At 42.6% G+C, this 15,662-nt stretch overlaps 1 protein-coding gene across 1 annotated transcript; it reads right to left on the bottom strand.

Moving 5' to 3' along the window:
• Nucleotides 1-1,100: 1,100 nt before the first annotated feature.
• Nucleotides 1,101-15,307, bottom strand: LOC105918108. Its single transcript, XM_021310905.2, has 4 exons — nucleotides 15,193-15,307; nucleotides 12,042-12,690; nucleotides 9,547-9,703; nucleotides 1,101-9,183 (listed from the first exon to the last, which is right to left on the bottom strand). The coding sequence occupies exons 2-4, from the start codon at nucleotides 12,675-12,677 to the stop codon at nucleotides 2,918-2,920; spliced, it is 7,059 nt and encodes a 2,352-aa protein (XP_021166580.2). The 5' UTR covers nucleotides 12,678-12,690; nucleotides 15,193-15,307; the 3' UTR covers nucleotides 1,101-2,917.
• Between the last annotated feature and the right edge of the window lie 355 nt (nucleotides 15,308-15,662).

The following is a 15,662-nucleotide window of genomic DNA, read 5'->3' on the forward strand; positions in this document are numbered from 1 at the left end:
AAAAACAGCTAGAATTATATTTTGCAAATAACTTTCTATCGAACGAAATTGCAGTTTGTTTTTGGCAAACATTATTAGAATCCCAAGAGGAACATGCAGTCCCAGAACATTAAATTAAAGAGATTATTTGTAACAAGGTTACAAATCTCTTTAATATGCCAATAAAAAACAGCTTTCAAATCCAGTTGGAAGATGAAAACCAGCAAGCAGTGGCTTAACTAAAGGAATACCACAGTTGTAACCCATGTCTCGGATATTTCTTTTTCTTTAAGCATTTAATCCAGCTGAGGTTAACGTCTTGTAAATCTCACCCATACTCATAGATTTGGTTCCCTTCACAATCCTCTCAAATCTACTGTTATCTTTATTTATTATGCACCTTTTTCTACCACAGTGTTTTTTCCTTCCACTCAACTTTCCAGTGGATAATTTATTTTAGGGATAATGAAATTCCAAAATCGGTTTAAAAGAAAAGAAAAAGTTACATAAGACTAATAATAAAATGGTTATTCCCATTGCCAAAGCACCTTCAACTCCCTTTTTCCTTCCACATAATTTACCATCAATACGACTGGAGTTTGCCCTCCTTTTGGACGTTTTCAGTCTCTCCTATGATCTGGGGACACTTGAAATATCTCACAAATCTACATAATTTCCGAGTTTCACTTTTTGAATTGAATTATTCATTATAAATTATTTTTTCTATAACACTGACGTGTACTGGGATGCATTTGCATAGTTAAGAGCGTTCTAAATTGTGGGAATTTTCTTGCTTGAAGACGTAAACACATTCCTCGACGCTCCTGTCACAACACGGGACCGCTTGATGGCATCTCCTGAGAAACAAAACAGGCTTAGAACAACACAAACGCTTCCTCAAACAGAGCGGGGACAAAACCGAGCTCTCCGCCGACTCCTCCTCAGAGAGCTGATACGAATCAGGAAGAGAGGAACAACAGAGCTGAGCTCATTGAGGTGTCTTTCACTCAACGACCACCAATGGCATTTTTTTTTTTTTCTTGTTTAGTGCACAAAGGTCATCTTGGTTGATAAAAATAGTCAGGGAACATAAGCTTTGAAAGACAAAAAAGGCAGGCAGGTACTTGTAAAGATTTTTATTCTTACATATCAGCTTAAAAAGACAAAAAAAACATCACAGCTGCCTGATTGTAAACCATGAATCTGTTCATTCTAAACATAACCTTTTTGGTCAAGCTATCAAAAACATACATTATTAACACAACAACCACAGTATTTACAGGCAGTTTCTACATACCGGGCTTGTTAAAAAGCAACTGGCCCTTAAGATTAGATTGGCCTCGTTTCCTGACATCTGCAGGGTGTCTAAAGAGTTTTAAAGTGAGATTACAGTAATGCTCTGGCTGCTTGTTTTGTTTACAGGCAAGCTAGAAAGAGCTAACTAAAAAAAACCAGCTCTGGTGGGTGCATTGAAAATACAGGACATGCTTGATTTATTTTTACCAAGAATCAACCAGCAACTAACTCCTAATGTACAGCGCAAAGGCTGTAAACAAGCTAAATTATTCCTTCAAGCATTCTGACTTTTTTGTTTTGGTAATTTTTAAAGGTCTTGATCGAAATTTCCGCAAGTTTTCTGCGGTTCAGTCCGGTTCCTGTACAGGTTGTGCACCCTGTGTTTGAAAAAATGAGAATGGAGCCTAAAATAAGTGTGAGACCTCTAAAAAAAAAAGCACTCTCCAATAAATGAAAAGTACCCGACAGGCCCTTCTTTAAGAAATAATTAAAAAATAATCTAGAAAAGACCTGACACAGGACCTGGAAGATGTATCACCCTTCGGTTTCTGGCTAAAAATCACCGAGCAAATTTCCAAATTATGTGTTTTTGCCTGGAAAATTTATATTTGAGTAATTTCTTTTCATATATTCAGGTAAAGAAATTAGGGGGAAAAAACGTGCCTTTGTAACAGACTGATAAGAAGTTATAAATGCATTGGTGGTTTGTTAAGCTGTTTATGTATAGATACACCAAAGCCTTTTGCTTTTAGTTTAGCAGTTTCTGTTTTACACCCACACAATTTGTACTTATAAACAGAGATGAGAGATATATCTCAATAAAGTACAATATAACCAAAAGGTTCTTTTAATTCAATAATTTACATTAGAAAGGGGACGTCATGAATCAAATAGGTTCATTCTATATGTAGGAAAACATCTTTAAGCGTTTATTTTTGCTCATTTTGAAAGTTATGGCTTACATCAAGTGAAAGCTCACAATTCTGTTCCTCAGTAAATTTCAATATTAAACAAGACCAATAAAAAAAAGGCTGTGGTTATTCCTGCTGCTGGTGCGGCTCTTACTGCCACGACTTTTCCTTCCACTCAACTTTCCAGCAATATACAGTTCTTGGGTCCAGCAGCTTCGTTAGCGTTTACCATTTTGTGGCTAACCCTCCTTTGCGGATGGTGTCAATAACTGTCAGCTGGAGGTTTCAATAGCTGTAAGTAATAGTCATTAAAAGTAACAGAAGTCTCGAAATGTATAACTCTATATGTAATAAAGCTATATAATAAATTAGTGAAAGTGGGCTATTAGCTCTGTCGCTAATAGTAAGAAGATGATTGAGAAAGCCAATCGAAATCAAACGAAAAGCCTAAAAAACTATGAATCCAGACCATTTTAAAATAGCTGAATAAATTATTGCTCCCTGGAAGGAAAATATGAAAAATTTAAATAGAGAAAGACAAAAACTAAACCTTTTGGAGAGTAACTATGAACAGAAAGGTTAAAACTATGACATTGTGTTTTGCGTGGAAGTTAGCTGAGATGAGTTGACAGTAAAGGCCAATAACAACATGAAAATGTAGGCACCAAAGACAACATATTAATCTGTAACCCCGTGTAGTTCTAGCTGAAACTTTGGAGGCTTTGTTACTCTCATAGTATGGGACAATGCTCCCCACAAAAACTATACAGTAAGTCCAAAACGTCGGGCTCCGGAATCCGTCTGTTGGCGACGACCTGACCTTTCCCAGGCTGCACCAACACAACCTCACCACCAGGCGGCGGCTCCACCAGCGGGTGCACCTTGTTGCCCTTCATCTTAAAGTCTGCAACTGCGATTCCTGGCAGGGTGCCGTTTCTCTCTGCCCACGTTTGCCTGTCCGCCGAGGCGTCCTCTGTCTCCTCGGCGCCGTCTGCGTCCTTGCTCGCCGCGCTCGTTTCATCCGGACACGCCTCTGATTCGCTGGCGTAAGGCAGCGAGAAGTAGGTGCACTTTCCAGGCTGGGACTGGGTCTCGTCTTCTAACTCTGGCTTTGTGCTGAACAGTGAGTACGGAGTCTTCTCCTCTGTATCCTTACACAATCCGTCATCGTGGAACGTGTTTGCGAAGGTTTTGTTTATCCCCACCGGGTCGGACACGGACTTTCTCATCGATGTGTTCTCTCTGAGGAGCCAGCGTCCGTCATCGATAGGGACACTGTCTCCGGGCCCCACTTGTGCGTTGAAAGCGATGCATCTTGTTGCTTCGCTGAAGATGTCCAGCGCGTTGGAGGAATTGAAGTAGGATAGTTCGGACATCGCTTTGGATCTGGCTGAGTGGAACGGGGAGAAGATGCTCGAGGCTTCCCTCTTTCTCTGATCCGGCTCCGGAGGGGATCTTTCACTCGCTTCCTCGGGTTCGAGGTCTTTCTTGCCGTAAAGCATTTCGATCGCCCTCCTCACAAAGCCTTTCGAGATGGATTTCCGTACCGGGTCATCTTCGTTGCCGGAAAGGTCGCCGGACGTCTGGGACTGATAGCCGCCGCTGCCCGAGGTCTCTGCTCTGAGCTGGGACGAGTTGGGGTTGACGGAGCCCGCCTGCTGGATGTCTGTGGCGCTCCTGGCTAAAAACATTTCCCTGATGGATCTGACTCGACTTCCCTCGGGCTCTGTGGTTATAACACTGCTGGAGTCGTAGCTGAAAGACAACGACGACTGAGGAGCCGATCGGGTGCAGAGAGGCAGCTCGGACGTGGGCGACTCAGACGGGGAATCCTCCACCTCTGGAGAGGACTTCCTCTGAGGGAGACGTCTGATTGTGGAACTTTTTGGTGCAAGTTTGGGCTTCTGGGCTTCAGCCACCTGCTTTTCCAGAAGAGTTACTCGCTCAGCAACAGACTGGGTTATCACTTCATTGGGTTGCCGCTTTTGACCTTCTACGATTGCCTCATGGGTTGACTCTTCCAGCTGTGCTCTCGGTGGAGTTTCCAGCTTTTGTGCATTGCTTTTATTTATTTTCCTTTCTTTACTCGCTTGTTCCTCCTCAGAACTGGAGTCCTTTTCAAAGTAACTCAACTCCTCTTCAATTAAGCTGCTCATTTCATCCTTTAGCTGGACTTTGTCTACACGTTCCTCAAAACTGCTGTGCTCGTTGCCGCTGTCATCATCAACACTAGATCTCAATGCCTTCCCTGAATCTTCAGTTATCATCAAACTGCTGTCGTCTCTTTTGCTGCATAAATTGTGATTTTCTAACAAACTAATTGAGCTCCTTTCAATAGAACTTTGCAGTTTTAGCTCGTCGCCATACTGGGCCTCATCTTCTGAGCTAACCCGGTCTTCCTCCGGCTCCTCCATCAAGGCCTCCAGATCGCGACCCTTTTTTGTTTGTTCTGCAAACTTAGAAAGACTATCAAGAGGAAGATGGTCTTCCTCCTCTTCCTCATTACCAGACAGGCTTTCCTCAATGATAACCTTTAGTTTTTTAGAATCGACTTCAGGCTGCTCTGCCTCTGAAGATGGTTCCTCTGCATCTGAGCTTCCTGTACCTTCATCTGTACTTATGCTTAGCCCCATACTGTACATTTGACTTTGTAACTTACTTTTAATCTCTGCTGGATCGTCCTCTGGCAGATTTTCACTAACTGAGTTGTGCATTGCATTATTCCCTTTTACATTTACCTCTGCATAGTAGTTTGAGTCTGGCTGCTTCTCCACAGACAGACTACTGAGCTTAGAGCTTGCACTGATCTCATGTTCTGCCCTCTCATTATTGACACTTGAGATTCTCTGAGGTTCCTCAGCTAGATCTGATCTAGTGCCCTGGATTATTTTGTTCTCAAGGATGTTTTCCTCATTTTGTTTTGGTTGCCTACAATCCATGTACAGCTCTGGGTTTACAGATTTTGTCTTTCTGCACACATCTCCACTGACTTTTGCCCTTTCTAGTGTTGATTTCTCGCTCAAGGACGCCTGCTGATGCTGTTTTTTAGTTTCCAGATTATCTTCACCCGTTGCATCCCTACATGACTGTGGGTTTATAGACGTTGTACGGTAAATCTCCCTTTCTGGTGGACTATTTTTGGAATCGGCAACAGAATTTGACCAATCTTGGCATTGATAGTCTTCATTTGCTTGCCCAGTTGGTTTGTACTTTCCTGCTTCGGAAAACAGAGGAATTCTGTCCCTTTCCGATTGTTTCGGCTGGTTAATATCAGTCAATTTTTTAACAATAGACTTCACATCCACATTTTGTTCGTAATCTCCAGCATCATTGTCTCCAGTGGTGATGTTTTTTGTGTTTTCGTGAATATTTTTGTCTGCCAATAGCTTCAGTGTGCTAGAATGAGTCTTTCCTCCATTGAAGCCCTCACGTTCTGCGCCTTCTGAAAGGGAAGCCAACTCTTCCTTTAGCTTCTGGGGAATGCCCAGGTTATCTATAATCTCATCAATAACATCTCCTCCGATGCTACAGTCTAATTCAAGTCCAGCCTCAGTCTCCAGTCCAGTTTGAGACGCGTTGGGTGTTGCAGTCCGACTTTTGCATCTGTCACCGAGTTCCTGGAAACCCCTCCAGCTTTGCAGAAGCTGCGTCGAAGCCGACTGTTGCAAATCTGACAAACTGATTCTCAGTCTTTGGGAGTCCTCGATGTTGGCGATTTCTCTTAGAGAATCGATCATTTTTAACGCCTCTGCGCAGCTGACGCTGTTTGCATTCAGCTCTTTCATGTTGAGGTTCGCCAAGCCTTCCTTCAGGGTCATAACAGCCAGAAAAGCGAGAAGAACCTTAGACGAGGACCCAAACGTTGAGGCCACATGAGAGGAAAAGTCGGGCAAGCTGTTGGACTTCTCCAAACAGGACGGGCGTTTATTCTGAGTGATTTGTCTTATTGATTTGATTGAGTAGCAGATCTTCTCAAGGAATGGCTTCATGTTCGGCTGGTTTACTGCGTTTATTGGCTCTGGCATCACAGATATAACCTGATGTCCTGCCGCCTCCTTTGCGTCATCACAGTTGTCAGCTTGCATTTGCGCTGTTTGGGATGCTGTTTTCTTTGATTTCCTATTGTTTGACTCTGACGGACTGTCCGAAGCGAGGTTTCTTGGAAGAGTTTTTTTGCTGGATTTGTGTCTAACGGGTGGCGAAGCCACATCTAGAGACTGAGAGTATGGGGAGGTTCTCTGAAGCTCTTTTGTTTCAAGGTACTTTCTCTCTGTTGACGGACTAGCGTTGGGTGTTTCAGGTCGTTTGGTTGGAAGAACATGTTTGTCCAGAAGGCGAGCAGTCATCGGTGATAGTTTTGGAGAGGTGTTTTGAAGGTCAGAGGTGTTCTTGTTGTGGAACTTCCTCCCTGGAGGTGGACTACTTTTTATTTTTGTGCTTTTCATCAAACTCTTTGGTGATTCCGTCTTGGGTGTTTTTCTCTCTTGAATTGGGATTTTCCCCAAAACTGAAGTTTCACTTGATGCAACGCTGGAAGAAGACATTCTTCCATCAGAGGCTAAACTAAGTGGAGACACAGAAGTACAAAATGATGGAGTTCCCAGCTCTAAGGTTGGTTTCTGGGTTTCTTCTAATGCGGCTTTAAGCGTTTGTGTTGTCTCTGTCGGGCAGATTTCATCCCCAACAGTGTGGATAGGAGCTGATAATTCTTCAGAGTCATCATTATCTGAAGCATATTTATCCATAGTGGCCTTTCTGAGAGACATTTTTCTTTCCAGAGAGCGATTACTGACCAAAGGAGCTCTTTTAATGGATGGGGCTCTGGATAGTTCTACCCTCTGTTGAGCGAGGGCATTCTTGCTCACATCAGATGTTTTTTCTATTGCGTTATCATCTGGAGATATGGACTTGTCAGATGCAGGACTCATACTTAATTGATAAATATCTGATCTTTGACTGCTTATAGGGCTGATGGATACAGACGCTTCATTATTATTTCCAAAGTCTTCAGCGTTGAGTAGTTCAGGCGGTGGTGGCGGTAGCTCCATAGAAACTGTACTAGTAGTTCTGGTCCTATTACCTTCTTCACTGCCTTCAGTTGTTTCTGTTCTGGGTGGAAGCATTTCAGAGCAGATCCCATTTAGCAGCGGTTTAGCTCGTGAATCTCTCTGACTTGAGCTGTTGTAATTTTCTACGTTTACAGCGTTTGTGTGTCGGTCAGCATTTTGCAGCCTGACGCCGGTTTTCTCCACTGCTGGAGTCGATTTGTTTTCAAAAGACTGCACTCTCAGCTTAACTGAAGGGACGATAATGTTTGCCGCCGATGGGAGTTCTAATGGTTTGCCGGTTTCTGATGTTCCTACTTTGTTCGATGATGGATCTGAATGGGCCTTCTCGAGCCAGTTCTCGACATACTCTTTAGCAACAGAGCTGGAGGAGTTAAATTGTTGCGAAGGCCTGGCTCTGCTAACATGCAAGGACTCGTTTTTACTCTGCCATATCATTTCTCTCTGGGATTGACTTGTTTCAGTGTTTGTCCTATAGAAACTTTGCTTGCTCGTTTTGCCTTTCAAAGATGAGTGAACATTTACATTTTTAGCGTTTGGCATTGGTGAGCTGTTCCAAGTTGGTGTTGCTCTCTTTTTGACCTTTTTCGGTGGCTTCCTTTTGTTCCCGTAGATTCTCTTAATGAACACAGCACTGGAGAAAGGTTTCGCTCTTTTCCGTTTCTCTGCTGCCTTTCCCAAAGTCTTCCTTCGTCTCTTACCTGGTGTCGTAGCTAGTCTGACGTGTTTGCTGTGCGGTTTAAGCTTCGAGGAAACCCTGGGATCCTCTTTCTCTCCTAGCTTGACATGACTCTTTGTAGTTTGTTGGAGTAGTTCCCTTTTGGCCCCTTGGGTTGTGCCTGTCAAGCGCAGATCTGACGTCACAGACATACGATCAGCTCTCCACTTGCTAACTGGCTCCGAGGCCGGCGAAAGCTTCCACAGATCGAGCTCCAAATCATTGCTGGAACTAAGCTGCCTTGTTTCTGACGTAGCTCCAGATGCAGGCATACCGTGAATGCCAACGTTTGCAAGAAAATTATCATGACATGTCTGTTGCTCGTATATGTGCAAGACTGTTTCAGTGACTTCCTCTCCGCTGGATTCAGCGTGCATTATTTCAGTGGATGTGAATGCAGACATGTCCCTACTGTTGACGTCCACAGAGCCGAGTCGTCTTGGTTTGGGAACCGGTCTTGTGCTAGTCTGATTCTCCATGTGGATCCTCTCTGTGGTTGTCCTGTTTGTCTCTTCCCTGAAGCAATAAGAGCCTACATTTCCTTCTCCAAACTCATCCACAGTTACAGATGTGATGCTATCCAGAGAAGCTTGGAGTTTGTTCATTTTCTTGCATCCTGGAGTCGGGGCTCTCCTTGGGAGCAACCCCTCAGTGTGGTCTTTGGGATCATCCTCTTCCTGAAAACTGTCACTGAAAGCTCCGTTTCCAAGAGACGGTGGATCGTCGTCTTTGTCGTCCCGGGTTCTGTCCTTAGGGACGATGTCAGTGGAAGCAGCAGACGTTTGTGAATTTTTAGAGCAAAGCTCCTGCTCTGGGCCAGAGTCCGGCAAACACGGCGTATTAAGCTGATCAGCTGTAGCCGAGCGCGTCAGGGTGGTTGTCCACTGAACAGTTTCCTCTTCTTTAATAGTCAGCCGTACCTTCATCTCCACCGTCATGCTGCCGTCCTGGTTCACCCGAAAGGACTTCTCGATGTTGTTGTCATTGGACAGGGCGCCGTCCTGCCCCTCATCGTGGCCTTTGCCGAGACAGGTGTCCTCCTCCGTCTCCGTCAAGGACTCCAGTACTCGATCTGAATCCAACTCGGTGGAGTTTGTGGGCAGGTCGCAGGAGCTCTCGGCGACGCTGTTGTGAATCTGACGGACGAGGTACCTCTCGGACGACGCAGAGAAATTCCTCGAATTCGAATGAAACGAAGGTGTCATTTTTTTGGCTTTTCAGAGTGTCCAAAAGATCCAAAAAGGTTTTGAAGAAGTCGGAGAAAAAAAAAAGTAAATTCCAGAGGTTTCCAGAGAAGCATGAAGGGAGAAAAGAAAAGGATAAGGGAAGTTAGATAGACTGAACGGCTGCTCCTCAAGAACATTAGCTGGCAGCCTGTGCATGTAGGTCATCTACAGCATTACGTACAATATTATCACCTCAGCATTTTCTCAGGCTTTATCCCTTGAGGGACGGCAGATTACCGCAGACACTTAATATGTGTCATGCTAATAAAAGGCTATCGGACACTCTTCTTTTAAATACATGGCAATTGTTTTCCTTAAATAAATAAACCAACTTCTTTTTTTTAACTTACACACTGAAGTCTTTTGCCTTTTGAAAGCCCTTCGCTTGGTATGTCGCCTTGTTGGACTTGCAGATTTCTCTACGTTGTACACCGCCGGCCTGAAAGGCTCCCTGCCTACCGCCACCACGCTTCCAGAGCTCAAAATCAAACCAGGAAGACCATCAATCTGAAACAGACAGATAATAAATATTTAATCACGTCAACATTTTGCCACTCTACCTTTTTTAATACTAAAAATGTGTATAAAATGTTTAATAATTATTTTTAATTTAACCCCTCCCCCCCAAAAAATCTAATGTTTCTTCGTGGGATTTTTAATATAGCTTTTGGAAAATCCAGAAAATTTAGATTAGACCCAACATTCAGCAGTTCTCCAGGATTTACACCTTCTTGAACTTTTTTTTACATGTTGTCACTGTGCAACCACAAACTTCAATGTTTTTTATTGGGAATATATGTGATAAACCGACACAAAGTAGTGCACATCTATGAAGTTGAAGGAAATACACAGTTTTAAAACATTTTCAAAGATACCTATTGGAGGTCTTTTGCAGCTTCTATTGGCCCTTTTCCATTGATGACTACTCGACTCTACTCATTTTTACTTAACTTTATATGGTTCAGGTGTTTTTTTTTACTAGTTACCACATTAAGGTGGGGGTGTTATCATGAAAACATATTGTATGGACAAGAACACAACGCAACAATGGAAGACATGGTATCAATATTGAACCTGCTGCTTATGTTTTTTTTTTTTTTGTCATACTCAAAGTAATAAAAGGGAGCCAGAAAAAGATGATAAAAATGATCCATTTTCACTGTTGTGCGCTTTTACCATGATAGGTCTGATACTGGTTAGGGAGTTGCACCAGAGATGGAACCAGTGACCCCAACCCAATCAGAGATCGACAATTTTCTGACATTGCAACTTGGTTCGCTTGGTACCCCAGCCAAGAAGGCACTAAAAAGTGGCCGGTACCATTTTCCATTACTAATGCAAAACCACAAGAACCAATGAGAGCCATGCCATGTCTCTCTGACATCTTATTGATGGAAAAGGACCATTTTCCATGTTTCCAGTTTCCATGTTTTCTTTAAGGACAATCCCATAATTAGCTTTGTCCATCCTCCCAACGAATCTGATCAGCATCCATGTCTCTGCTGAGGATAAGCCTCCCCACGGCATGATGCTGCCATCACCGTTTCTCAAGATGCACATTGTGTGTTCAGAGTGTTGCGTTTCAATAATATTAATAACATTTTGGTCTCATCTGACAAGAATGCCTTCATCTACATTTGTGCTGTCTTCGCTGAATGACCTTTGGTGAACAGCAAAAGGACATCCTTGGTTGTCTCCTTACCACTTTTCCTCTATTAAAGGGTGAATATCGTGTTTTTAAATCCTTCCTCACATTTAAATCATTCAGTTGCGGTCTATATTATGTGGAACTGCAATACTTTGGTCTAAATTCCTCATTATTTGTCACCCCTATTTCTTTTTCCCCTGTTCTGAGGAATGTCTGAGAGCAACTCGTTTGGTGTTGTCTGTTTAAATCCTCACTCGGCCATTTTTGTAGTATGCTGGGGGACGGTGTAATGAATTGTGTGGGTTAATACACCCAACAACCAAACATTTTCACTTATCCACGTGGAACTTCAGCATCCTTCAACTTGGACTACAAAATCACAGCGAAAAATTATAGTGGCAGATTAAAGAAATTGGTTATCCAGAAGTCCATGTCCTTGGTCCACAGCAAATACTGTGGAGCAAGTGCAGTTGTTAAAAAGAAAAATTGTAATAGAGAACACTAAACGGCTTGAAAAATATGACCCAAACAAAATATAAATATGTTTACACAGGTCCTGAGAGACTACATTCAAATTTTCTCCCCTCCTAGAGACTCTGAGTACACAACAAACATATTTGAACGCTAAGAAAAGTAGATTTTGCACAATTTTTCCCCGCTAAAACTAGATTACCAGTAGGTAATAATCTGATTCTCCCACCTGAGCTGTGGCTCTCTGCGGCTCCTCCAAAGTTATAAAAGGGCTCATGGCCGCTTCTCTAGTAATACTCTCCTCCACCTATCAACTTATGTGGATGACTGCAACCAGACATGGCTAATCAATCCATTTCAGATGATAGACTTAACTGTATTCTGTGAAATGTTCAAAGTCTGAGATTTAATTTCATACATGTTCACTTTAAATAACTCAATAGGTGAACATTGAAGGGAATTTGTTGCAACCCCACAAAAAACAAACAAACACATTGAACTCTGTTGTTCTAATGTGAGTTAAAGGCAAAAGGTTTAAGGGGTATTAGCGCCTTTGCAAGGTGCTGTAGGTGTTAGGCGAGTTGGCAAAGAAGCTTTTCACTCTCTTCCCTCGTGTGACCACTACTTCCTGCCAGGTTGAGTTCATGTGAGTACTTAGAGGGTCAATAATGTTCTGTTTGCATGAAAGGAATGACTCTGTGCATCATACTGATGGACGAAACTTACACGTCGGCCATCCGGAGAGTGTAGTTTGTTCACTTTGAACTGCATCAGCTCTGAGATGTGTCCCAGGATGGACTCATAACTCGATGTCGTCTTCTTGTGTAGCAACACAGTATACCTAACAGAGGGGTCTCCATTGCGGAAAACCACAAGCTTTTTGGGTGTGCGAACCACCACTGGGTCCTCTCTGCGGATGTTTTTCCGGCCTGGGAAAAACCCGGCTGTCCTGCGGCGAGAACTAACAGGTCTGGCGTGGTACCAAGGCGGTAGCCTCCGCCGGGCCAAGGCGAGATCGATGGGCTTGACTTTCCTGCTGTCGGAGCAGATGTAGGATTTCCCATCCTCCAGTTCGTCTAGCGTATGGATGCCATGAACCCCCCGAGGGGTCGTGATGTTCCGCACCCCGAACGGCAGGGGGACCTTTTTGGAGAGACTGTCCAGCAGCGCATCGAACGTTTTAAAGGTGCGGTTGTTGATGACCACTCGCAGGCCGTTGAACTGAGGATCCCCGCTTTTGTAGAAGCAGACCCGCTTCGACAGGACAGTGCTGGTGACGCTCTGGTGGTGCGACGTGTCGAAGGTGTGGCCACTCCCCGATGACTGATCCGGGAGGGTTCTCCTGTGCACGCTTTCATTCATGTTCTCCGATCGACTGCAAAAAGGAGGGTTAAGAAAAAGTGAAGGGTTAGAGATTTAGCAAAGAACAAAGTTTTCTTCCTTTGCCTTTCAGCGCTTCTGCTTCCTAATCCAAGGACATCAAGGTAAATGGTTTAAATGACCCCTGCTCCTCCACTTCCTGACTCATCACCATAAACCCAGTTTTTTGGTGGTCAGTCAATAAAGCAGCTTCTCCTTGGGCAAACAAACAACAACTGACCTTTTCTCTGCATTCTCTACACGGGTCACTGACATTCGTGCTTTTGTTTTAGGTACAATGCAGATAAAGGGCTGTTATACACTCATTGACCAATTTATTAGGTACACCCTACTAGTTCCAGGTTGGACCTCCTTTTATCTTCTGAGGTGACCAGCATTGGCTGTAAACTTGGTTTGAAACCAGTTGGAGAGGACTTGTGCTTTGGGAGGTAGTGCATTAAAAGCTAGAAGTAGCCGCCATGTTGTGGGGTCACACTGGGATCATAAAGAGACAGATGTGGTCAACAGTAACACTCAGGATTAGGTGTTAAAAGTAAGCACAGTTGGTACCAAGGGGCCCAAAAAAGGAAAATACCCCCCATACTATTGTACTTCCACTGGACAGTTGATACAAGGCAGGATGGATCCATGCTTTCATGTTGTTTACAACAGATTGTGACCCTATACGGTCTGAACTGAGATCCAGACTCATTGCACCAGGTAATAGTTTTCCAATCTATTATTGTCCAGTTTTGGTGAGCCTTGATGAATCGTAACCTTGGTTTCCTGTTCTTAGCTGAAATGAGGTGATCCTCTTCTCATTTAAGGAACTGCTGCCTTTCTATAATTTCAAGTCGAGTCCATTCACCTCTGACTCCAGACAACAAGGCATTGTGTCCTCACAGCATAAATCCTCTTTTTTGGCTCATTCTATGTAAACCCGTGAGATGGATGCGTGTGAAACTCTCAGCAGTGTCAGAAACACGCGGACCAGCCTGTCCATGCTATGTTTGCTGTCCAAAATATTGGTATGAATTCTTTCTTTAGCATGTCTAGATGCCTAATTAATTGAGTTACTTTGTGTTAACAAGCAATGGCATAAACAAGGCGAGTGGAAACACATAAAACAAAAAGCCAAAGCTGCAAAACATTGGGGTTATCTAATAAATATGTGCAGATATGGTTTTCTTCCTAATAAAAATTAAATTTCCAATACCCTTTTGTATCCTGTTGTCTTTTGATTTATGTTAAAACATTAACCCTAATTTATAAACTTCAATTTAATTCAATTCAATTTTATTTATATAGCGCCAAATCATGAAACATGTCATCTCAAGGCACTTTACAAAATCAAGTTCAATCATATTATACAGATTGGGTCAGATTATACAGATTGGTAAAAAATGTCCTATATAAGGAAACCAGCTGATTGCATCAAAGTCCCGACAAGCAGCATTCACTCCTGGGGAAGCGTAGAGCCACAGGGAGAGTCATCTGCATTGTACATGGCTTTGCTGCAATCCCTCATACTGAGCAAGCATGAAGCGACAGTGGGAAGAAAAACCTCCGGCAGAACTTGACATTTTTTCCAATATGTTGAACACTAACTTCACCCTGTCAGAGTTGACTTTCTACACTTACTTTTGTGGGTATTTTTGAATGACAACAGCATTTAAACAACATGAAACATGCTCCATATTTATTTACACCTGTGGAAAATGAACACAATCCCTCGTCCAGTCTTGCTTCCTAGCTTTTTAAACGTTTTAATTATTGCTCAGACTATTTGGACACGTTTAAGTGAATGTCCATTTTCTAGTTTCCTCACTGACACAAACATACTTTGAAAAGTGATTAAGATAGGAAGCCATATAGTAACAATTTAAATTTCATAGACACTCTGAAAAAGCTGAAAAGGTGAAATATGAGCTTAACAAATGCTTCCGCTGCATTTATTTTACACAAATTGTTATGGAGACTGATAATTGTGGAAGCAACTCTTTAGTCCAAATATGTTGTTTCTTATTTCCTCCACTGAATAAATGGCATCACATTTTAACACATAAAATTTTTCTGCTTTAGCTGTTTAAGGCAATATAAACAATTCGTGTAAACTCCCGATTAAGCCGCTGCCAAACATATGTTGTTTACGTTGACAGGCGGCGGGCATTGACCTGCTCTCTGCTGGACCTGCCAGAATAAATACATGAATGCACACATATTTGCTGCAAAAGGGCTCAAGATCCTTTTGTTACCCTCTTCATAAACATGGTTTTATCCAATTAATTCATCCTAAATGTAAAATCATGTTGCAATTTTTTTTTAAAAAAGAGCATTCTTTATGGACAAACCTACATGTTTAGAGTAAAAACTCATCTTTTTCTCTCTAACCTTAAGTATTTTTACGTAATTGCAGTAAAATTTAAGCTTATCTGACGTCTCTCACACTCAAAGGAGAAAGCAGTAGATATGATAAACAAAGCTGAACTTTAAAACAAATGGAAACAAAAAAACCTACCTTTACTGACACGATAAGAGTCCCAAATGTTTTTAGACGATCCATGGATTTTCATTGCGTGCTCCGTGGCACAGCTGCTGCCGAGCTAACTGCACGGTAAGAGTTTATTCCAGGAGACACCATCATTGGCAATTTGCTTAATCTTTGCTCAGAGGTAATCTTCACTGCAGGTGCAAAGCTTGGAAATCCTCTTTGGAGAGGTGTGTCACACCTTATGGAGCTATCATAGCGGGTCCGAGTACTGGTCCAAAGAACCTTTGAGATATGTTCCGATATGTTTTACGTCAAGATCAAACTAACACATGGATGTAAGGACGCTTTTTAGTGAGGGCATTAATACTGGCAGAGAAAATCCTGCCAAACTTTCTCCAACGCCTGAAACCCGTAGAACATACATTTACTTGGGTTTTACTGTTTTTCTTTTTTTTAACTTTTTCTTTTAAATAGCTCTGTTATTCATGTCTTAATTC

The sequence above is a fragment of the Fundulus heteroclitus genome, chromosome 21 (assembly GCF_011125445.2).
Source record: "Fundulus heteroclitus isolate FHET01 chromosome 21, MU-UCD_Fhet_4.1, whole genome shotgun sequence".
Lineage (NCBI taxonomy): Eukaryota > Metazoa > Chordata > Actinopteri > Cyprinodontiformes > Fundulidae > Fundulus > Fundulus heteroclitus.